This window comes from Camelus bactrianus, chromosome 35 (assembly GCF_048773025.1).
Source record: "Camelus bactrianus isolate YW-2024 breed Bactrian camel chromosome 35, ASM4877302v1, whole genome shotgun sequence".
Lineage (NCBI taxonomy): Eukaryota > Metazoa > Chordata > Mammalia > Artiodactyla > Camelidae > Camelus > Camelus bactrianus.
Window position 1 is genome coordinate 3,034,368 of NC_133573.1, and position 24,581 is coordinate 3,058,948.

Consider the following 24,581-nt stretch of genomic DNA (forward strand, 5'->3'; position numbering starts at 1 on the left):
TTGAAAAAGAAGAACAACGTGAGAGGACTTGTAATTCTCAATTTCAAACCTTACAACTGTATGTCCAGGTGAGATTAGAGGCCATTGTTAAGTTATTACTGTGTTTATCCTTATTTTCTAAATTCTCTACAATGAATATAACTGTTACAATAAGAAAAATAAAAAGTAAGGTATCTTTTAAAACATGCACACCGATTCATTCATTGGGAAAAAAATATTTTAACTGTAAAGAGGTAAAAAAAATCTAGTGAAAAAGGACTACTTAAAAACAAGAGTGCATTTACATTTTTCATAAGTTGAAAACTGAAAAGCACAAACACATCAAGTTTCTAGGGAGACCGATGCAAATTATAAATAGTTGTTTTCAAAATTTCTAATTTAACAATGAAAACCCAAGAAAGGGAAAATCGTGATTGACAGCCGACTGCAAACACATGGAGAGTAAAGGCCTAGAAATCACAGTTCCTTTAACTCTGCTACTAACTCAATAGGAGAGGACATTCCTCATTGAGGGGACAGTGGAATCCCATGCATAAGACAGGATACACAGTAAAAGCTGCACTATAATTGGGGGGTGATTTTCTTAGAAGAATTCTAAAGTTACAACATTGCTGAAAAGCTATAAAAACACTGACAGACAGATTAAAACACACAGTCATATATATTACATAGAAACATATGAGGTCTGCTCCCATGTTGCATAGAAATACAAACATATTTGTTCATTTGGGGGCACTGATTACTTTATCCCAGGTAGAATATTTCAACTAAAACAAATAATCAATATTACACTCCTCTTGTCAAATCTAGTTGATAAGTTACTCTGCTATGTAACCATAATGTGTCTAAGATAGATCTAAAATTAGTGAAAAAGATCTTTGTATGCTTTCTTGAACTCTTCTCAAAATTCCAAGCTTAATTTTAAAATAGATCTGAGCAGTATTTCTATATTATCTCTTCCCTCGTGAAATGAACAACACAGTCTGTTGTCAAAATTCTGTTCTTACAATGATTCACAAGCACCGAATCCTAACAAAACTGCTGGACAGCAAGGCTCTATCCAGACGCTGTGACCAAACAAATGAAACACAAGGAAGACTGACCCTATTCTGGAGGGCTTATAATCTGTGTCAACACTGGGGTTTTTATTTGATTGGTTTGACTGGGTAGCAAAATAAAATCAATCAAGTACTTTCTTTGAGCATTCTGTAAGTCATGACTCTGTTTTTAGTGTCATGAGCAGCAGTCTTAAGCATGACTTGATTAGGTCAACTAGCAACAATCATCACTGGAGAGTGAGTAATAAAGAAGTTAACTGACAGCAATGCTTCTGCCCACATGAGACCTAAAATAAACCTACACTGATCTCTGCAAGGAAAATGAGGAAATGAGGTCCCCAATGAGAAAACAAACCAACAAGAAATCAAAAAAGGAAAGACTTTTTCATTAACAATTCCAGGAAGGAGTGGAGCATGGTGGTGAAGAGCACAGATGCTGGGGAAAACATGAGGGTCTGAACTCCCACAATACTGGGTAGCTGTGACACTGATATGTCAGTGAATTGTTCTGCGTCTCAGTCTCCTATCCATAGACAGGGGACAACAACAGCACCCGTCTCCTAGAATGGTCCTAAGAATTAAGTTGTTTTATATATAAAAGTTTAAATAAAATACCTCAGATTTTAAATATTACCCCAAAAGCACAAGGAACAAAGAAAACAGACATAAATTGGAGTTCATCAAAATTTAAAACTTTGCTTCAAAAGACACCATCCAGAAAGTGAAAAAACAATAGACAGGAGAAAATTTTTTCAAATCATTTTTCTGATTAGAAATTTGTATCTCCAAATAAAAAAACAACTCCTACAACTCAACAATAAATAGGCAACTCAATTAAAAAATGAATAAAGGATCTGAAAAGATATTTTTCAAGGAAAATATACAAATGGCCAATAAGCAAAATGGAGAGATGTTCAATATCATTCAATATCATTTCAATAAGGGAAATCAACTAAAAACCACTAGGAGAAACCGCTTCACACTCCCTACAATTGGTTATAATCAAAAAAAGTGTAACAAGCACTAATGAGGACACAGAGGAAGCGGAGCTCACAGCCCTTGCTGGTGAGGACGTAACACATCTTGGCCACTTTGGAAAACAGCCTGGCAGGTTCTCAGAGAGTTGAACATTTGGTTTCTGAATGACCCAGCAATTCTGCTTCCTGGGCACACACGTAAGAGAATTGAAAACAAATGTCCACATAAAAACTCCTACAGGAATGTTCACGGCGCCACTACTCATCACAGCCAAAAAGCAGAAACAACCCAAATGCCTATCACCTGATTAATGGGTAAACAGAGGGGCCCAGCCATACAGTGGAATATTATTCAGCAGTAGCAAAGCATAGAGTACTGACCCAGGACACAACGTGGACAAACATTGAAAACGTTACTCAGTGTGAAAGAAGTCAGTCACAATAGACGGTTCCATTTACATGAAATGACTTGATTTACATGAAATGTCCAGCACAGACAAATCCAAAGAGAGAGAAGAGTGGCTCCCTGGGGATGGGGGAGGATGGGGATGATGGGAATGACTGCTTATGCATACAGGGCTTCCTGTTGTGGGGATGAAAATGTTCTAAGATTGACTGTGATGCACAATTCTGGGCATAGAGTAAAAACCGCTGTACATTTTAACGGGTTAATTGTATTAAAACTGTTAAGAACAAAAGCACCTCGTGCCAGTACCTTCCCATAGTAAATGCAAATTGCTAATTTTTATTACAGGAAGAAGAAACTGCCCTCAGCATGAAAGCAGGAGATCAGCAAATGTGTTAGCCGAAGTTGGACAAGAGCATTTCACTTGAAACAGTTGCTGAGTGTACACGAAATATTCAGAAATGACAAAGAAAATCAGCTTGACATCACGAAGAAGCATTCTGCTTCAAATGCAGATCAAGGATTCGGCAAGCCCAGATGCTGGAAATGACCAGAGAAGAAACCTGTTTCTTCAAACAAGCACCAGAGCCAACAAGGAAATGGTGGTGAGGAAAGCAGGCGGCCGAAAATCTGGAACAGTATGCTACAAATAATTTCTCCACTGAAAATTCAAAAATAAAATGAAAGTGATGCAATGCTGTGTTGACCTCACGTAAATGGGCTTCCTCCACTGCTCGACAGTTCTGTAACCCCGAATGAGAGAATCAGGAGAATCAGCATGGCTCCTGGGAGTCCCCAGGTGATTGCCCACCAGCACGCTGACCACCATCACATCTGCCAGGGCTGAATTGCAGAGAAGAGTCCAACTTCTGAAAGGCACAGGAAATGTTGACAAGGGAAGAAAAGGCTGCAGTCAGTCCTGGGACAGAGGCCCTGAGAGCAGAGGCCGGAAGGTTGCAGGTGAACTGGAGTGGCTCTGGGGAAGGAAGGGACCACGGGGGGAGCAGACCTCAATACTCCTCTCTCTCTCCCTCGGGTAGGAGAGATAAAGCCTGCATCCTTCTCACCTGGAACTGTGGGTTCTGGCTGGCAGAAGTCTTACCGACACTGAATGAATTACTCAAGACTCTGTGGAAAAAGTCAAGAAAGCGAGAGGGAGTAGGGAGCCAACTCCACGAGCCTCTCAAATGCTCCCATATTTATTGTGTATAATCAAAGGAAAAAAGTCGTTAACAGTTGTGTGATAGTAAGCAGGAACCTGAGGAAAGACGGGATGAGACAGAGATTGTAGAATCCACAATGAGTAAAAAGGCTTAGTTTATCTTAAGGGAAGTCATGGAGTGAGGGGAACAAAATACATTCTTTAGATATGTTAATTACAAAGCAGACCACCAGACCAGCCAGGTCCTTGTTTTGGGGATAATAGACTATCTAACAGCACACAAGCCCAGCGTTTCTAGCCGAGGGTCTGGGTCCTTGCTTTGCAACGAGCAGAGTGCTATCTAAAACCTCAACTATGCAAGCAAAGCATTGTCTCTGATTTATAAGGCAAGGAGACAGGAGTCGAGGATGCACAGGCGCCTGCTTGCAAAGCAGTTACTAAGCACATTTTTTTCTTCTTAAAATTGACAGGCGGCTGGGGTCTGTTACGAATTGTTAACCGAATCATGGGCTTCCACATGGAACGATTTTGGAGAAAATCCTAGGATGACAAATCCTGGCTCTGGGCCTTTTCCTGCTAGCTTCAGCCACTCTAGCAGTGTCTAGACACTTCCCTGAATAACGATCCCACAGAACCACCCACATTCTTAGCTCCTGGTTCTTGAAACTTAATTTTAGCTCTACACAACTTAATGTAGAAAAGTTTCAGAAATAAAAGATGTTATATTCTTTTTATAGCTCATCATAGGACTGATTTTTCTGATTGCTCTAAGCTGCTTCTACTTGGTAAAGCACCTAATTCTGCAGCTGAATTCAGTACTTTCCATTGGGCATAACTAGCCAGTTTGGGCTCACTAACTTCTGTCGGTCAAATACCGATACACTTAATTGATTTCATTGTTCACCAATTTCAGCCGGGAAGAGAGGGAGTGTCACTCTGTTCCTCAGCCCACCCTCAACTCTTTTCTCATCAGCAACTCAGGCCTCCTGAAAACAAAACAAATCATTTGTTTCCCATCTACACTTTCCACAAACCCAACAGGAAACATCAGCCTGTAGAAGGAATTTAACAAAAATGTTAAAACAAAAATCTACAAACCTGAAGCAACTCTATCTCTGAATCATGATACACGATGACATGAGAGTAAGTGTGTCAAGCACAAAGCATGCATGAGCCTGACCACCTAATTTTTATTCTTCAAAAGAAGGAAGGTTTTCGTATTTTTTATTATCACGCTTTGTCATTGTTTCTGATTAAGCCAAAAAATAGTTTATGAAGTAATTAAGCACTGCAATAACAGATTTTTGTTGTATCAATTACAGAAGGCATTCAGAAGGGATAGGAAAACCCACCTCTGTAAAAAATGCAAAATTTCTTCCCCTGTGAAGGACACGTATACAAAAGGCAAAAGAGAATTCAAATTCTTGTGGAGAGGAGCAAAAGCCACAGAATCAAAGCATAGTCATTACTATGAGTCAGTTCATAATTCACTGGACAAACACGCTCAATGCATTTAAAGAATTTTAAAGGCACACTGCAGACGATTCACTTAATGATCTGAAGGCTAGAGGAAGAATTTCCCTCTTTAATAGACAACAGAAATCAATAGGGTGCCCCACCAAACAAGGACCAAAGAACAATCAGGTTTTTAACAATTCTGATAAATCAGCATGTTCTAAAGATCAAAATCCAGAAATTTTAAACATTCATTCACACCACAATGAAACAAGCACTTAAAAAAAAAAAAAACCCAAAGAAACCCAGCACATAAATCATATACATTGATCAATGAGAACTTCTTCTACCGCTGGAAGGAAGAACAGGCGATAGCCTTTTACTTGTAAAATAAAACTACTTTTAAAGATAACTGCTAAAACACATTTCATCATTCATGTTGCCTTGAAAAATCTGAGGCACTTGTATCTGATTAGAAAAGCAATTCTGAGTAATAGTATGTTACAATTCAGACCCAGTTTGCTTTAGAAGAAAAGAGAAAAGAAAAGCTACTGTTTCTGATACCCTGCACAAAGAGTGAAGTGCCTCCCGGCCTCTTTCTCCTCCCGTTTTCTAAGCTCATGCCCCCCAACCCTTCTGAAACAAGTACGAGAACCTCTAATTCCCACCAATATGCCATATGACAAAAGAATATCAATTTATTTGTGTAAATATATGCCTACACCTTGAACTGGAGGAGAAAGGTATCAGAAGTCTATATGGAACTTATGTCTGCCTTCCTGAAATCACGCACACAAAAGTTCACACAGACACAGACACATACCCCCTGAATTACTGGGCACTTCACAAGCTTAGGACTTCCAACTTCTAGAAGATAACTTCGTAGTTAATTTAATATACAAAACTGTCAGCTTTTGAAAGCCTTGATCATCTGGTAAACCATCCAAATATCAAAGAGACCCAATTAGCCTTCTCTGTAGAATGTAATTTCCAATGATGGCAAAACAGACCCTAAGAAGTACTGGATCCAAGACTCGTGTTTATCACTAGCTATGATCATTTTTAAGCACATTAACAGATTCAGAAAGGTATGTCCCAACAACATTTATTGTTATTGAAATAGCATACGTGTTCAATTGTCTATACAGAGATTAGGTCCCATGATGGTGTTTAAGAGCTATTTTGTGTATTGCAATATTGATTTTTAAGTGCAGACAAGGAGGGTGGGTATTACTCAGTTGTAGACCACCTGCTTAGCATGCACAATGTGCTGGCTTCAGTCCTCAGTACCTCGAATAAAATAAATAAAAATAAGTGCATATTTAAAAATAAGAATAAAGTTATAAAAAATGCAGACTAAAAACCACTGCAACCTAGGATCCACAATTAGAATAAAAAAACAAGTGTTTCTATCAAATATTGACTACATGCCAATCACATAGACAACCACAAATCACACCCGATAACCATCACGTGTGATTCTCAGCAACCCTACTAAGTAGACACAGGTGAGAAACCCGGCACTGCGGATGAGGAGACGGAGCTCGGAGGAGCCGGGGACGCTGACCGTCCTGCTCCCCGTGACACCATGTCAGCCCAGGGCAAGCGCTGACAGAGCTGCACTGAGGGGACACCCAGCTGCATGGAACCTTGGGGGACTGGGGAGTCCCAGAAAACACTAAAAATTCTTCAGTGAAAAACGAGCTCAAATATGTTACACTGTGCCCACATCCTTTAAACAGGGAACATGACTGAGATCTTTTTGATGCCTCCGTGTCCTTTCTGCCATCATCAGTTATTTACCCTCTCAGCACGACCAGTGATGATCTGGACCCCTTATGAAGTGCACTCAGATGGCAGAGCTTTTAAAGTTGTTTTATGAAGTTTGTAATACTCTGTCTATGCCTCACACAGGCGGTAATCCATCACTTCTCACCGGTGTGGATGTACCACCTGAAATCACTCTTTCTGCTTTTTAAAATCCCTTCATCTAATCCAGACTTTTCAACAGCAAAGAAGCAGCTCAACCACAGACAGTGGACAGCTTATCACCAAATGGACTCGAACAGCCCATCGGACTAACTGGAAGCCCTTTTCTTCTACTAAACCCACTTCCAGGTACTTCATCATTTTCTGATTGGTGCACTTGGCCTCTGACTGGCCTACTCATAGAGCTCCCAGCCTCACATCCGGGGGTGGGAGAGGACCCTGCTTTTGGGAGAAATCAGTGAGGAAGGCGGACATCCTCCAGGTAGGTCTGCATGGGTACAAGTGCCACAACGTGGTCAGAAATTATACCGTCAGCACCTCTGGGCTCCCATGGACTGGTTTCACATTAACCAAACTCATGAGACACTGATGCAAGAAAACCAGAAATTTAACTTATTAATGTAACAGAAGACGTGAATCTATGAACCAGACTGAAATATCAGAGTTCAACCATGAGTACCTTTTCTTCTCAACGGCCCAACCACGGGCAGGCAGTCACATGGCAAGCGTGGACAGAAGCAGAGCAAGAAGGGTTTCTAGATTAACTCAATGGAATAATTTCTGTTATACTAACAGATTTACTGTCTGGAAAACAACGCTAATCACACAGCACTCTTCGTGGACAGCGGCCGAGACACGACTGTGAGCACCTGTGTTACTCTCCTTTCCCTGTCCTTTCTGGGGTAACTGATACACAGAGGTACAGAGATCCAGGGATGCAGATACCTCTAAACACCCAAAGTCCATTCTGGGAGCCTAAAAACCAGACAGCCAGGGTTGAAATACCAGCTCTGCCCCTTACTAGTTCTGTGACCTTGGCCAACTTACTTACCCTCTGTGTGCCTCAATTTCCACATTGTAAAACTGGGATAACAATCAAACATTCCTTACTCGCTTGTTGAGAAGATTGAAGGAAGAATTTAGCACATTTTTGGTTCTCAACAAATGTCAACTTAATATTACAGTGGTTTACAAGTCTCCTTTCTAATCATCTTCTATGTTTCCTGGCTAGACTAAGTCCCAAAGGAAATCCTTATTTCTCCTTTTATAAACTCTTGGGGAGCACCCTTCTGTTCCATCCCACCACCTGTTTAAACTAAGGGAGGGGATGCCTCCTCCCCACCCCTCTGGGCCATGGAGAGGGTTTCTCTCTTCACACCCCTGACCCCTGGCCCAGAGCTAGCCCTCGTCACACTAACAGAGTGGGTTTTGATTCTGGGGAGACAAGCAGGGCATGTGAAACCCTTCCTTTGCTTCCAGTGTTGGGCACCCTTGGGAAGCACCTGGGAAACTCAGCTCCATGGCAGGACAGCCCTGTGCATGAAGGGGCAGATCCTCTCAAGGGAAGGCTCGCTGTGGCCCAGAGCTACCTGGGACTGGGTGAGTCTCTACTTCTGGGACACAGTATCATGACACTCATTTTCCAACAGCCCTGAAGTTCATGGAGAACGTGGCTTCATCAGTAACAAAGAAGACATTTATCGCCTGCCTAGTCTTTTGTGTCATCTCTCAGTTGGCTGCTGGAGGCAACATGTGTATAAGTATTGGATCCCCTTAGGTCCCAACATATATGATGTAACAAAATATTCTGTGGCTTAACGTTGTTTCAGGACGACTGTGTAACAGTTCTGACTCTGCTGCTGCTAAATTATGGGTATAGGAACTATGGAACCTCCACAAATATCTTTCATCATAAAACCAGCTCTTCTTATTTTCCTGTTTCTTAGTAATTGCCAAAGACTATAAAATGATGGCTTCACACAAAACAGCAGCTAAAGTTTATGAGCCCTCTTGACATACCCACTGTGGTAAACACTTTACATAATTTCTAATTCTCACAATTCTACAAAGCAGATATGAGCGTCCCCATCTCACAGACGAGGGAAATCTCAGAACGAACTGACTCAGGCTCACGTGGCTCAGTGGCAGCGCGTGCACGCAAACCCAGGTCAAAAAACTACACCCCTTCCTATATGTACCAAATCTCCTCCCACCAATTAACACACAGCGGCGGGGTCAATACTCAGGGAACTCAGTACACTTTTCAGCTTTAAGGTGTTCCAGAGGCCGCCTCTAGCTATTTTATAAAATCCCGGCTCACTGGTTTCTAACACTGGAAGAAAAGTGCGGTTTTGCCATTGTTGCACAGCAAGTCTGAAATGTTCACAGCGAGATAGCAGAATAAAACTAAGATATAGGCAGGATAATTTTTCCAGTTAGACAGACATAATGGACATTGTGCTATCCAGAAGCATTAAGCAAGGAAATCAAAATAAAATCACATTGTTTAAGCCTTCTTTTACAAACAGGAAAATTAAGACTGTAAGAAGGTGCAACAGCGCCACCTATGGCTAAAAAGACCTTCCAGGTTGCCGGGAAACATGCAACACAAAAATTGCCTGTAGGATCAGAAACGAGAATCAGATAAATAAAAGCTTATGTAGCACATACTGCACTTCGCTTCGGGGAAGGGATGGGTATTCAGTATTTAATCTGATATTGCTAATACTCCTGAATATAAACAAAAGACATAGGCTCATGGAAACTCATCTTAGAAGAGGAAAGAATCCATTCCAGCCACTTCATTTTACAGGAGGGGAGACTGAGCCCTGGGATCTGTCCTCCTGGCAATCAGCAACAAAGCTCTCCTAGGCCTCATGTCTTGCACTGTAGCAAAAACCAACAGATCTGAACTAGGCCTATAGTCATAAAAGTCACGTCTGTATTTTTCCAACAGTAGGTAATCTAAGTATCTTGCAAAATACTTCTCAAAGAGCCAGGAAATCATACATGTTTCTTGAAATACAAAAACATTTATTTACATATTAAAATAGCATGAGCTTTATTCTCTCTATTAAAAAAAAGTGACATGTCAAATCAATGTTTTGATATTTTAAAACCTGCTAAGAGTGCAGAAAAAAAATCAAAATTTTCTTTAATCACAAAAGAGGGAAGCTTATTCCCTGAAAATGATCAATGTGGATTTTTCTAAACTTAATGGTTCTGGCCAGAATCCCACGAATTTAAAAGTCTGAGTGGATGGTTACACGGCAACATGAATTCTGAGTTGTAACAATACACTTTCTGTGTAAATTATCTTCAAGGTGGTCTGCTGAAGGCAGTTTAACTAGTCCCTGTCTCACTAGAATGATACAGATTTCATTTAAACTTCATACTACACTAAAAACAAAACAAAACAAAAAAAAACAAAACTGAATTCTTGTTACTTTAAGCCATATTCATATATATCATATATATACATATTGAATATGAGTCAGAAATAAGCCACACATTTTAGTATTCAGAGTTGATACTTCTAAACTATCAGTCATTGTGACAGCACATTTTTATTAAGCATCTCTTCAGTGCTTTGTATACAAGACGTCTAACTCTCACAGTCAGACATGGTAAACGATATTACTCAAGTTTCACAAATGACGAAATGTACTTAAGCCATGAAAACAACTAAAATATTCATTATCAAGAAAGAAAAGAGTAAAGATTTTACTTACAATACTCACTGACAATCTTTCCTTCCATACTAAGACTACATAAAAGCAATTCAGTCTTTGTAAATTTTTCTGTCAATAAGCACCACTAGAGAAAAACAAGTAACATCATTAGCAATGGTTGGACTTTCTGTTTTGCACTATAGTTTTTTTAATGTTTTGTTTTTAGTGCTTACAGAGCACTAAAATAAAAAAAATTACCTTTTTAACTCATTACCTGAGAATAAAACATTTGTGAAAATGTACAATTTTAATTTATGCCACTCTGTCACACATTCTCACTGGTTTCTCTCTTTTGAAGGCGTCATCAGGATGAGATCACTAAAATCGGTCATTTATGGAGTCACAGGAGTTCGGGAAACCACTCAACAGGAGGCTGATTAGAGGAGCAATTGAGATTGCATCCTGTGCAGCCAGGGTTCCAGCACCGAGCTAGCCACTGCCAGCTGTGTGTAATTTGGGACAAGCTGCTCCATCTCTCAATCCCTCAGCTGCAAAAAAGGAGACAATAATACCTACCGTCAAACACCTGCTATGAAGTAAAACATGAGGAAAGCATTTTAGCCTTAGGTAGGTGTCCACTCAGAGCGAGTTTTGTCATTATGATGATGAGGATGGCTTTTAATAAATTAAGCTAGACCAAAAAGTAGAAATCACCATAAAGGAGAAATATTTTAAGTCAATGAGCATTTCCTTTTGGATGGATTGCAGAATATTCCATAGATTTTTTTAATAAAGCAAGTTTTATCCATTAATTATAGATTTACAGGTTCATGGACAAGTCTCCAGAAAAAGAATTAGAGGCCTCTAACCTCTGAATACTAAGAAAGTAAAGTTTAAAAAATATCAGGGGGGAGATTATACCTCATTTGGGAGAGTATGTGCTTAGCATGCATGAGGCCCTCAGTTCAGTCCCCAGTAACTCCATTTAAAATCTTTTTTTTTAAGAAATGGAGAATTAAAGCAGAAAGACGGAGGAATACAGAATTTTTTTAGAGACTCAACTCAGATTTAAGATGGGGAAAAAATCATCCATTTCTCAGAGGAAATATTGAGAACTATGTAAACTGGATCTGAGAAGTCTAGTCTTTTAACATTATTCATGAATTCATATTACCAAATCTTAAAACTACCTGATAACTCACAGTGGTGATACTGATCTTAACAGCTGCCAACACGGATCGAGCTCCGGCTAGGACTGCTCTGTTCTGACATCTTTTCCCCTGAGGCCTCACCAGGCTGAGAGCAGTAAATTCGGTCATTCATGAGCATCTTGTGTAAGTCCTCCATTTGTGCTTCTCACTCCCCCCTCACCATCTGAGGGTAGCACTGTTATCATCTTCCCCACCCGCAGATAAGGCCACTGAGGTACAGAGACTAAACCCGTTCCAGGTCACAGTGGTATTAAAGGATGTCTGTATTTCTGCTGTTTTGCTTTTGACAAAGGAATCTGATATATCAATACAAGAGAGACTGTTAAATAATCAAGTCTGTCTGGTCTTCACCTCAAAGAGCAGATACTATAAATTCCTGACGTAGGATGAGGCTGCCGCCACAAACTGACTCAGCTTGAAATTAATATCCAAGATGAAACAGCGGATACACGTAAATATTCACGACTGTCAACTCCGTTCACGGGTCTGGGCCCTTCACTGCCTGAATGGGGTTGAAATCCTCACCCGTGTCAGGGAGGGAAGCGCGGCTCTTCCGGGTCTCACCCAGGCTTCACGGGCTTTTTCCCCGCAACAGACTGTCCTCAACGTTTAAAAAGCTCTCAAGATTTTTACACCATGCAAAACTAAAAGACATTTCTGCAGATGGAGCACTTTCTCAGGCTTAAAACTTTTTTTGCCTACACTTAGCAAGGGGGAAAAAGAAACATGACTCCACAAAGTCTCTGAGCCTCACCACTCACAGGAGCAGAATGGCCACAGCACAAGATGACCCTTCACATTGCAGGGTGAGAACAAAATAAAGCCGCCCCAACAACAGGCACTCCCAGAGACAGCGCTCAGCAGTCTTCTGCACACTCACGGCTGTGCAGCCCTCACCACCATCTATCTCCAGAACACTTCATCACCCCAGAAGAAACCCCCTGTCACTAACAGTCACTCCCTAACCCCCCTCCACACAGCCCCTTGCAACCATCACCTGCTCTCTGCCTCTGCATGTGCCTATTCTGGGCATTTCAGATCACTGAAATCAACAATATGTGGCCGTTTGTGTCTGGTTCCTTTCACTTAACATGCTGTTATCAAGGCTCGTCCATGTTGAAGTGGTATCAGCATCTCTCTCTTTTTTTTTTTTTGAAAACGTTAAAGTTTATTAGAAGGTGGTAAGTACTATCAAAAACAGTAGAGTGGAGTATAAGGGATTCGGTTTCAAAGGGAAAAGGGCGGGTTCAGCAGTCAGTGTGGACTTCCCAGAGCAGGAGGCCTTTTTCATCTTCCCTTTTATTTTTTTTTCTTTTTTATTCACTCTTACGTCTGAATAATGTTCCACTACATGGAGATACTACATTCTGTTCATCCATTCAGCAGCTATGTATGGACGAGTTCCAGAAGAATGAGTGTAAGAGGTGACTAGCAGGGATGGCATTTAAGCAAAGGGCAAGATGTGTTTAAAAAAAAGCCAACCAACAGAGGCACAAGGAAATTCAGTGCATTTCTGAGCAAAGTGCATGCTTGCTTCGGCAGGACTACCGTGCAGGGTGGGGGCGGATATTGGCAGGAATCACGGTGAGGGAGTCACCTGAGAAGACTGCCTACTGCAAGCAGCTCAGCCAATTCTCCTCCCTCATCCTGTATTTTTAGAGCCATGTTTCTAGGTTTCTCTTATTTCAAGTAATAGCACTTTAACTACACATCTGATCATCTGCATCAGACCACCTTACCTCCAAGCCACAGAAAATCATTCACTGATCGGAGCAGCTCCAGGACATAATGGTGATGGATCAGGGAGTCCTGCAGCATCCCAGCCTGCAGGCACAAACCCCACATGTGCCCTGCTGATGTCCGGAAAGTAAAATGCATGGAAATATCTCACTGCTGGTGCACGACATCTGCCCCCATATTGCCCCCAAATCATGCAGGCAAAGCACTACTCAACACTCTCACTACAAAAAAAAAAGAAAAAGAGCTAAGAAGGCAAATTTAGGCTTTTCCATTGAAACCAGCAACCATCACTGCCAGTATCTGAGCTGGAATGCTCCTGACTTCAAAAACCACTGCACAGTTAATTTTCAAACGTGAAAGGCATATATGTATTCCACGTAGTTGATATTACCGAAGGATTTTTGTTTTCAAAATTTCCATTTGCAACATTAGCACAAGAAAGTTTATGTTTCAGCTTTAAAAAAAATCAGTTATCTTCCACTTTCTTAATTTTGATCTTATTATTATTTTATAAAGGGAGCTATGCTGCATATTATAAACCAAATGGTTGGCTTCTGCAAACAAGACCTTTATGACTTCACTATTTCAGAGCAAACGTTAACGATGCTTTGAGAGGTGGGGCTTGGGAAGCTCACTAACAGCTCTTTAAATACTGACAAGGATGTGCTATTAAGTAATGCAAACTAACTCCACATTTACTCAGAAACCAAAGAAACTACACCAAAGCCTTGCTTTATCATTTTTAAATATTCCTATTCTTTTGAATATTAAATTTCTTAAAAGATATGATTTCATGTTGAGAAAGACAACAACTGTATTAAATTTCCTCTCACCAAGAAAGCAATCTTTATCAAGAATAAAAACCCCTATGGAAATCCAAAAGACTGGACGTTTCTAGCTAAGTGAACAAGCAGATCTGAACACAAACCTAAATCCTATCAGATCTCATTCGAACGAGCTCTACAAAGTCCTGGGCTACCCTGGAACTTAGCTCTTCTGTTCCAAATGTTGGCTAAGCTAAGATCATCAGGCAAGGCAGGGAAGGAGAGAAGAGGAAAGTCCACCTGGCGGCCTCCATCTGTTTTCTTCCAGCCACAAGGCGCCGGTAGGGCGGCCCCGCTAACAAGCCCTCCCCATAAGGAAATCCCTCATCCACACTGCACCTGCCGTCCCCAAGCAGCCCCGACACCCCCCTCCCACTGGTCGCCTCCCAGCCTGTGAATGACCTTCTAATGACCCCCCCAGTTGGTGGCACCCTCCCCCTCTTCCCCGCTACACACACATACACACACACGCACACACACAAACAGCCAGGGCAGCCTTCCCAAAGCACAAATTTGATTACATCACCCCCACTTCAAACCCTTCAGAGGCTCCCTGGTAGAGTTCTAGCCCCACCTGACCCTGACCCTGACCCTGCTCACCCAGCCTCACCTCAGTACCCAGGTCCCCAGTGACCTCAGGGGCCCCCTGACCTGCTCCTACTTCCCACTTTTCTCCAGGCTCATTTTGACTGTTTCTTAAGGAAGCCTTCCCTCCCTCCAACCTCCTTACTTTGTTCTTGTGTTCCTAGAACATTCTAGGCTAAGTCAACTTCTGACACTGCTAAGCTCTCAAGAAACAAATACATTTTTCTTAGTACTGAGGGTCCACCTCCTCTCCCCTAGACACTCAGAAGTGCATGTGTTATGAATAAATGAATGACGGGGTGGGTCTCAAAAGGACAGACAGACCTGCTCTCATCTGTCCCAACCCTTCTTTCTGTAGAATATCAGAAGCAAAACCAGAGGTACCTTTCCTGAGGGTCACTTCCTGCTGACACCCTTCACTGCCTCCAGTGTCAGTTCTAGTAAAACCCAAGCTCCTCCAAAGCCCTCCAACCCAGGCCCTCTCCAGTGTCTTCCCCAGCAGGGCACCCGCCGCCCTATACCACACAAGGCACTCTCCCTGAGTCCACACCCACAAGCCTCCAGGCCTCTGCCCGGGCTGCACCTGCCACCTGAGCCACCCTCTTGACTCCTACCCCTGGCTGACTCTTACTCTGTCCTCAGAACTGAATGTAGAGTCCATTTATTCCAGGAAGTCCTCTCTGATAATGTCCTTTAGGTCTTGGCTGGGCTTCCCCTACAGCAGCACTGCAAGGCAACCCACTGGTGTTTGTCCACCCGCTCCTTTGAGACCATGACCTACTGGAGGCCACGTGGGAAAAAGGAGTGAGATGACAAGAGGGGTAGGAAGAGCAAAAAGCAAAATCACAGCCCAAGTCCCAAATTTAAGGATTCTTTCTTAGAAAAAAAGAATAAAATGTTTCATATGTGTGTCATTTGGCTACGATTTTTGTGGCTCATGGAAAGCAAGAGCTTGGTGTTCTAGTCCAAACCCCAGGTTACATGAAAAGAAATGTATATATTCTTATTCAAAGGAAACCCGAGCTGCTCAACAACAGTTTGCAGTTAGAATTGAAAGGAACTTTGATAACGGCAATCTCTCTCTCTCTCTCTCTCCTTTCTTTTCTGGTATCATATAGTTTCAGAAGTATTTGTATAAATAACTGATGGCTACAGCCCATAATTCTGCACTGGAGTGTTTGGGGCTGAGGAAACCCAGATTACATGCACTGTGTAAATGCAATCACACCAACACACTGACAGGCGCCCTAGTGGCTGAGCTGAAGTTCCAAAGCAGTCAGACTTATGCTGTAAGAGAACTCTAAATAGAAAGTAACAAATGCAATGTTCTGTACTCAATTTCATTCATTATATGGGCCATTAACCCATAGTATATCTTGTCTAATGAAACCCAAAAACAAATTGTCAACGTTGATGTTCTCCTTCTGATCGTTTTATGCTAACACTGGATATCAAACCCTCACTCCATACGGAAAGCTCAGGCCTAAGCTGAAGCACAGTTACATCCCGTGGAAGAAAGCCAATCAAGGGAGAAATGGAGTTTCCCTTCAGAAGCTGCTATGTCTGGTTTTGCACCTGTACGTCATTTGAAACGACGTCATCATCAAAGGAGTAAGACCTTACCTCTGTGGGGCGTAAAGCACTGCGGTGCTTCCGAACCATCAAAGAACACTGAGCTTTGTGAAACAGTCCTGAGGTACTTAAGTCGCACTTTTCTGAAATGCTCCAAAATTGACCCACTTCACCATTCCAGGTACAACAGGGAGGTACTGGAATTAGTAGAGAAAACATGCCCTTGAAGTCTGACAAGGCCATGCTTGAATCCTGTTACAGCATTTACTAGCCGCTAAACGGACCAATTCCTTAACCCCTCTGAAAAGGCTTCCCAATCCACAAAAGGGGCTGCCACCGCCCACCTGGGAGGCATGGATGTGAATGCAACACGCAAGTAGGGCGGCCGACTGGTACCTGACACGGGGCCTGGCTAGTTTCCCTCCGCTGCCCTTCTCCCCCTTTAAACTAGCAGTGTTCCCCCTGGTAAGGGTCAAGCCCAGGTACAGACTGCCCGATTCTTCTGTGTATCCCCGGATACATGCCTTACCCTTTGGAGGCCAGAAAAAGAACTGTCTCCTCCCCAGTCACATCAATGTTCTTAAGAGTCTGAGTTTTTTTAACTCTATTTTGCAGGGAGACTATTCCAGAACTTTCCAAGCACCATCCTCCAGGTTGGCTCCTCTCCCAGCGCCCATTCCTTCTCACCTCAGATTCTCTGTCTGATTGCCTTTTGTTCATGGGAAAGCGAGTCCGGTAGGGTGGTGACTCCCTAGGACTCCCTCCCTCCCTCACAGGTGAGTGTGACTACCTTCTTCCCACTCCCCACTCCAACTCTAGCTTCTGAGGGGTCTCTCCTCCCGGACCCTGCAGCCACTGCATCGTCCTAACATGCACACACATGGCCACGACCCTCCCTTCAGATTTCTTCCTGGGTGGCCCTGCCCACCCCCCGGCCCCTTAAGGATAAATGGCATTGCTCTGAAAATCGCAAACGCCGCTGCCTTCACACCAAAGCTGCATGGTCTGGGCTTTCCTCCAACCCAGGCACAGCCCTGCCCTCCCTCAGCCTCAGTCTGTGCCTCTTGAGATGAGCCATTCACCTGCACGGCTGTGAACACCAGCTAAGAATGACGACTCCCAACGTGTATCTCTAGTCCTGCTCCTTCACCTGAGCCCCAGGCTCATAGACCCGAGTGCCTCTTTGAAGTCCTAACTTGGATGACAAATGGCATCTTAAAGATGCCTCATGTCCACCATTTACTATGGAATTCGATTCCTGGCAGGTACCTCCCAGGCTCCCCATTTTAGTAACAGCCCCAGCACCCAAATAGATGTTTGAGCTCACATTCAATATCCCCTGTTCTCTCCTCCCAGCCCTGTCCTGGAATCAGTCCTGTTATTTCTGTCGCTAAGCCCATCTCAAGTCTGGTTCTGCAAGGCCCACAGCCGGAACCCCACAAGCTCACAGCAAGGTGCAGTGAGTCACAGTCCTCCAAAGGTGCTCCCTGGAGGGGGAGGCATCTCCTGCCGCCGGTCACCTCAGAAAGCACTGGATTCTCACAAAGGAGGCCCAGGAGAAGGGACTCAAGGTTCTCCCATAGTCTGAGCTTTGAAGGGCCCGAGGTCTGGGGGAGCTCCTAATTAGCAGACACACTTGCCAGTGAGCAGGTGAGGATGGAGGAACCCAGGCAAGGCTGTTCTCACTCTGATCCCTGGGCTTTCAGGAGCCACGGGAAAGGCCTGTGTCCAGGGCACAGCCCAGACATCACAGATCCCAGCCTGCATTTGCCAACCCGGATAGCCTAGACTCCTTCTACTTGCGACACTTACTTACGTTCTATTCCCGACCCAGAATGTGATGGACTGTTTCAGAAAGTCTGATCTATCTTAAGCGAGACCAAGTCAGTGAAGGATGAAGTGTCCACATTTGGACCAGAGCATGAAAGGAGAAACAAGGTCTCATGACCAGCATGACGGTGGTGGCCAAACCCTTCCCCTGGGTGAGATGAACCAGGGTGTGGGTGAAAATGCAAGGTCCTAGTTCTGTCAAAGAATCTTCCTTCACTGCTGACGTGGGTATTGGAGTCTCACTACCGCAAACTAACGACACGGCCGTCAGTGGTGGACGTCAGCTGCAACAGACACAGTGTCAGCTATTTACTGCCAACATGGATTTAAAGTAAAGGCTAATGCAGGGAGGCCTGCACAGCTGCTTAAGCAAACCACAGACCAGGCTCTGAATGCCCACTGGCTGAAGCAAGAGGAAGCTACTGTCCCTGTTAGTGGTCCCTGTGTCCACCAGATCCAAGTGAGCCAGCTACTTAGCAGAAGGCCACATTGTCCTGATAGAGGAACCAGCGTCGTAAAGAGAACAAAAGAGTGAGATGGATTTTAGACCCACTTTTGCCCTTTTACGAGGACAAAGTAAAGTAAATGGCATGGGGAAGACAAAAGCAAAAGAAAACCTCTTCCTCCAACAGCGCCTCTTGTGGGCTGCTAACCCCCCCCAGCCGGCCACGTACTCCCCAGTGACCGCCGGCCAGGAAGCGCCGTCATGTTCGTTACACAGCGACGGCCAGGAACCGCGTGTGAGTAAAAGACAGAATCAAGCAAGGTACTGCAGACTTTGACTTTCCAAGTGAAAATACCGGTGAAAAACTTCCCTCCGAAGCCACCTAAATCAATTCTCATCTCACCTCCTCAAAACAAACAAGCAAAATTAATAATGGCTCATTTGTCACCAATATAAGGAGGACCAAACAGGCTCCTCCAAGCAAGGATTTTAACAGGTATCAAACACCAGTGCATGATGTGTTAACAAAACAAAAATTCCAAAACATTAGAAAGTAATAAGATGACTAGGATAATAAATGGATCAAGGCAGGTGTTAAGTTTTTGCTTTTTAAAGTGATGGAGGCAGCACGAAGTGAAATGTAGGTATTTCCAATGCAGGGTGTGGACAACCCACATTTTCAGACCCAACAGCATGCTCACAGGGTGGTACGAGAGTAAAAGGAAAAGAGGAACAAGCAAAAGTTAGAAATACACAACAACCAAAATAACTTTGACAGCATGAATATAAGAATTTACGTGAGTGTGATGAGGCCGGAGACGCGGGGACAGTGAGACCCACCGTCACCTCCTGTTCCGGGGAAGCCAGGGGCCTGAGGGGAGCGACACTGCCGTGGGGACCCCAAAGTCGTCAGCGCCCCAAACCAAAACTCCACCTACATGTGCCTAGACAGCTTTTGATCTTCAAAACTTGGTCGCATTTCAGGCTGGACAGTTTTACTCACTCCCACCAAGAGTAGCAGGAGAGAATTAGGCTCTGCTCTTGCAGCAAAGCATTGTTTTAAAAGTTGGGTGACTATGGAATAAAAGCAACAATGGAGTAAAAGTGATGGGAGGAGAACGTGTTTGACCGGAGCTCACTGGCTGATTTATCTCACTGACATTCAGATGCTGGCCGAGCTCTTCTGGTACCAGAACAGACAGATCCTACAGGAGGGAGGTTTATTGCGCTGCTGTATTTTGATGCCCAGAGCTGTGCCTGGTAGACGAGGTTCTGGGTAAACAATGGTGACAGTGTCAATCACTATGCACTAAGCACACTGTCCTGAAACCCTCCTCTGCCAAATCCCGAGGACAGACTTCAAAAGGCAAAGCAAGCTGGCAATCTCCTGTGGGTACGCAGACTCATAGCCAAGCAGTTACTGAGCAAAAATGTCACCAGTGCCTCCTATGACAAAAGAGGAGGCACTGGCCAGGGGGCTGGAGCAGGGCTCCAGGCTTCCACCGCTCACCCACCAGTCTGTCCAGAGGGAGAAGATGGTCCTGCTGACGCTGCAGTGCTGTGCACACGTGCAGCCCCACCTTAGTGCATCACCGATGTACCTCTCTTGCCTAACTCCTGGGGGCTCAGAAGGAGGTGACAGGTGAGGTGGACAGAGCCAGCCTGGTAGTGGCCTGGTGCTGGCAGCTGTGCCCTCAGCAGTGCCCAGGACCCTAAACGTGACACCTCATCTCCAAGGAACAGAAGGGGGCTTAGTTGTGTAGATCACAGAGCCCTGCGAGGACAAGTACACATCATGGCCACAACATGTCACGCAATTTCCTTAAGCCATAGAGGCATGTCCGGGGAGGAACTAAAAATTCATCCAGAGCCCGCCAGGCACCACACGCAGGTGGGACTCGGGTCCCCTGTGCCTTTCACTCGCAGGGCTGGCCGGAACTTTCTTTTTGTAAGTTCTCTGGTGTCTTCTCTAACTTACCAAAACCCAGAAAGTATGGTCTGACCTTAGATAATTCCAAGAGTTACGGAGCCTCAACTCCACAGCGGGCCTGGTAGCATGTGCCAGGACCACCAATCGTCACCTATGAGACTGCCTTGTGTGCTCTCCAGGGCGGGGAGAGCAGACTCAGGGCCCAAGGCCCGAGGCCAGGGGACACAGCTTCCCTCGCTCTCCCCAGCAAAGGGGGACCACCTCTTAGCAAAGGCATCTCGCCCTCTTCTGCCCGAGGGACGGCACGATGGCCACACAGGGAAGCAGAGCAGAGGGTGGCAGAGGGGGGCAGATGACCCAGAAGAGCTCGTCTGCAATTCTGGGGCAAAGTGGGGCTACTGGCCTAATCACAGGGACAAAGTGAGGACGAATTTTCCCATACTCCGTCCCATACACCGTGACACGCCTTCCCCTGCGTAAGGAGCTCCTTTGGAAATCCCTGGTGGTGTTTCTGATGTCCTAACCTGGCATGGTGGCTGTCAGGCAGGAAGAACAGCCTGGGAGGCAGGAGACACGGGCTCCACCCCCAGCTCAGCTAGTGCCTCGATCTGCTGTGTCTGGGGATTCAGCCCCTCACCTATACATCAAATGGATGAGACTGTCCCAGGACAACGGGAATACAGCGAGAGTCACACAAAGAAAGTTTTCCAGTTGTCACATTTAAAAAAGCAGAAAAACAAATACTTTAAAGTGATTCTAAGAATAGATCTAATTTAATGTAATATGTATTATACTATCATTTTGACTTGTAGTAAATATAGAAATTATCAAGATAGCTTACATACTTTTTTCTAGACAATTCTCAGTGTCTGATGTCCATTTGACCTTCTGCACATCTCAGCTCAGAGCAGCCTCCTCCCCAGCACTCCCAGCCTCTTTGGCTGTGGCTACCCTATTGGACAGCAACTCCAGGGGTCCCACCAGGGGTCTTGGTTGGAAAGGGGGAGTAAGTATCCAAACTAACCCTAAATGGATCTCTCTGAACTAAAGATGAATTCATTTTTAAAACTATGAAAGCCGTCAGGCTGCATCTCCCTCCCCCCTTGGCTGCAAGACAGCTCCCCTTCTTGCTGACCCCTTTCTGGACGTAGGGAAGCAACCCAGGCACACAGCCAGGGCGGCCGGGACTCCACGTAGGCTTACCTGCTGTCTGTGTCCAGTCCCACCAAGTCCTTATTCTCAAATGGGATGCAGAGGAGGGGGATCTTGTCCCCAAAATTGTTGGCGGCCCTGTCCAGGTGCTCGGACTCGAGCACGATGAAGAGAGACTCGATGAAGTCCTTGATCCTCTTCTCCACCGTCCCACAGTCCTCGTAGCTGGGGTACAAGGCCACATCAGTGTGCAGCTGCTCGGCGAGCTCGCCCTTCAGCACAAAGACGAAGAGCCACGAATTGTCCTGCGTGTTGCCACACAGCTCCTCTGCACAGGTAGCTCCTCGATCTGCAGCCAGTCCTTGGCCAAGCGGTCAGTGATGGTGACGAGGCCCATGACCCTTTGGTGGTCTGGAAGTCTCCCTACTCGTTCTTGTGTGGGTAGTGGTACCTGTAGCGGATACAGAATGACTGCTGGAAGCCGCACAGCCTGACCTGGCTAACTGAGGATATCTGTTTATAGATACATAAGAGATTCTCCTCCAAGATAATCCCCACGTGCTGGACCACCATGGGGAGAGTCTGGTGGTCCTCAGCACACTGCACGTAGTCAGCAATGCTCATGTTGCAGGCCCTGCCAAGAGGGGAGAGGAGACTGAGGTACATGCTGTACTGTGGGCTGCAGGCCCCTCTGGGATGCAGTGACTTGTGTGTACCAGCCAGAAGGCAAGGGAAGCCCAAGCAAACCTGGGGGTACAGTCTGTCCTCAGAGTCTGCACATGGCTACCATAGCTAGGATCACATTATTCTGCTCTTGGTCTAGGCTTCCAGCCCCTGCAGAAAAGGGTCATTTCTTGTTTTCTGTTTCCAACATCTAGCCAGGCCCTGATGCTCAAAAATGCTGAATAAATGAATGAACAAAGGAACTGCTTCCACACCCCTCAGCAGAATATAAAGAAAAGAACCACAGTGGGATCGAAATACCTGGATTTCAACTCCAACTTACTTGAACTCCTAAGCTTCAAAATAATGGATAAGAAAACTCGCCCTGGAGAGGAGGGAACAGTTCAGTGGTAGAGCACATATTTAGCAAGCACGAGGTCCTGGGTTCAATCTAAAATATCTCCATTAAAAAAATGAAACAAAAAATAAACTTAATTACCCCATAAAATTAATTAAAAATTAAAAAGATAAAACATTGCAATTAACACAATATTGTAAACTTGACTATACTTCAATTAAAAACAAAACAAAACAAAACAAAACAAAACAAAACAAAAAACAAACCTTGCCTTACAAGAATATATCTAGATCAAGGCAGATTGCAAATGCAAAATGCCTAGTTTACCACCTGCATAAAAAGGGGGGACTGTACAAATTTACTAATCCCTCCTTTATGAGCTGTATTTCCTTTGGGAGGTTTTATGACCTCTGAGAATTAATTTTCACAGATGAAAAAAGAAAACATTAGCTGATTCTCAGTACTGCTGAAGAATTAGATAACCGTATGAAAGCATCTGACCCACAGAAAGTACTCAATAAATGTTTGTTGAATGAATGAATAAACAAGAAAGTGAATGCTGCTCCCTTCCACAATCATAATGGTACTGTCTGGAAATCACAAGCCCATGTCCCACCCGACTCTACACTAAACATGTGGGTGACCTGGGCAGGTCTATGTGCTTCTCTAAACCCCAGTTTAATCACAAATAGAAATGAGGGTAATAACACAAACCTCAAAGGGTTAGTGAGTCAATAACGAATTATACCCCAACCTTGCAAGATGGAAACATTAAGGAAAATTGGGCAAAGAGTACATAGACTGTCTCCGTATCAGCTCTTACAACTGCATGGGAATCTTCATTACATCTCAAAATAAAAAGTCTAATTTTTTAAAGAGGCTACTGAGATTAAATGAGCTCACTCTCTTAAATAAGGAACACACAGTACAAATAGGACAATGCCCAGCCCATAAGATACACTCAGTTAACATTCTCACTGAACCTACTGGTCTCTCCAACTCCAGAGCACAAGGATGGGTCCTCATGGCCAGAAGCCACTGCACCTGAAGCTAACAAAGCTAATCGTCCGCACTTCCAAAAGCCCCTGCCACCACCCTAGGTCTAATTTTGTATTTGTAGCTTTGTTTTCTTTTTCTTAAATAGGAACCCCCAATTGCATAGCCTTCAGGTCACCAAAACCTGACCACGGAAATCATGACAGCAGCCCTCCCCAGTGAAACAATAAAATTAAAAGCCATATCTACAAGAACTCTGTGTAATTTTAATGGCAGGAACTTCATCCTGGACTGAGAGGAAGAGGACTGGGGAGGAGGGGGCAATCTGGGGCACATAGACCCAGGGGCCACCTGTCCCATGATGGACTTTAGACTCAACCCTCACCCTCCAGGAACTTCAAAATACACATCGACAGCATGCTATGGACAAGGTTTTTTTTTTCTTTTTTTTTTTTAAGGAATCCCTGACTCCCTAACAGGTCATGTTTCTACTGAGAAACTAATGACTTATGTGTATATTGTTTCATGAAAACCCTAAAATAATAACATTCCAAATTGACACATGAAGAAACGGAGGAAAAGAGAGGTTTATCACATTGTGCAAAATTAGAGATAGACCACGTCACAGGCTGTATTTAAACCAAAGCCCCTGCTCCAGCGCTTATACCAAAAAGTTTGACATACTTCACCCCTCCTGCCCCCTCCCTGCAATAAATCTCTGAAGTCTTTTCTCCACCACTTGGGAAGAAGCAAAATCACATCAACTTTCCACAAAG

The 24,581-nt window shown here is 44.1% G+C and overlaps 1 protein-coding gene across 5 annotated transcripts in view; it reads right to left on the bottom strand.

The window, feature by feature from the left end:
* The window catches only part of LOC141575964 (trafficking protein particle complex subunit 9-like), a 101,578-nt gene that overhangs the window by 32,427 nt on the left and 44,570 nt on the right, over positions 1-24,581 (bottom strand). For 3 of the 5 annotated variants that reach the window (XM_074357962.1, XM_074357963.1, XM_074357961.1), the window contains exon 8: positions 21,840-22,239. In XM_074357962.1, coding sequence (XP_074214063.1) covers positions 22,063-22,239 — 177 coding nt within the window. In that variant the 3' untranslated portion in view covers positions 21,840-22,062. Of the gene's footprint in view, positions 1-9; positions 11,048-21,839; positions 22,240-22,794; positions 22,912-24,581 lie in introns of those variants that run through there. The other 2 variants (XR_012504111.1, XM_074357959.1) reach the window with 2 other exon arrangements.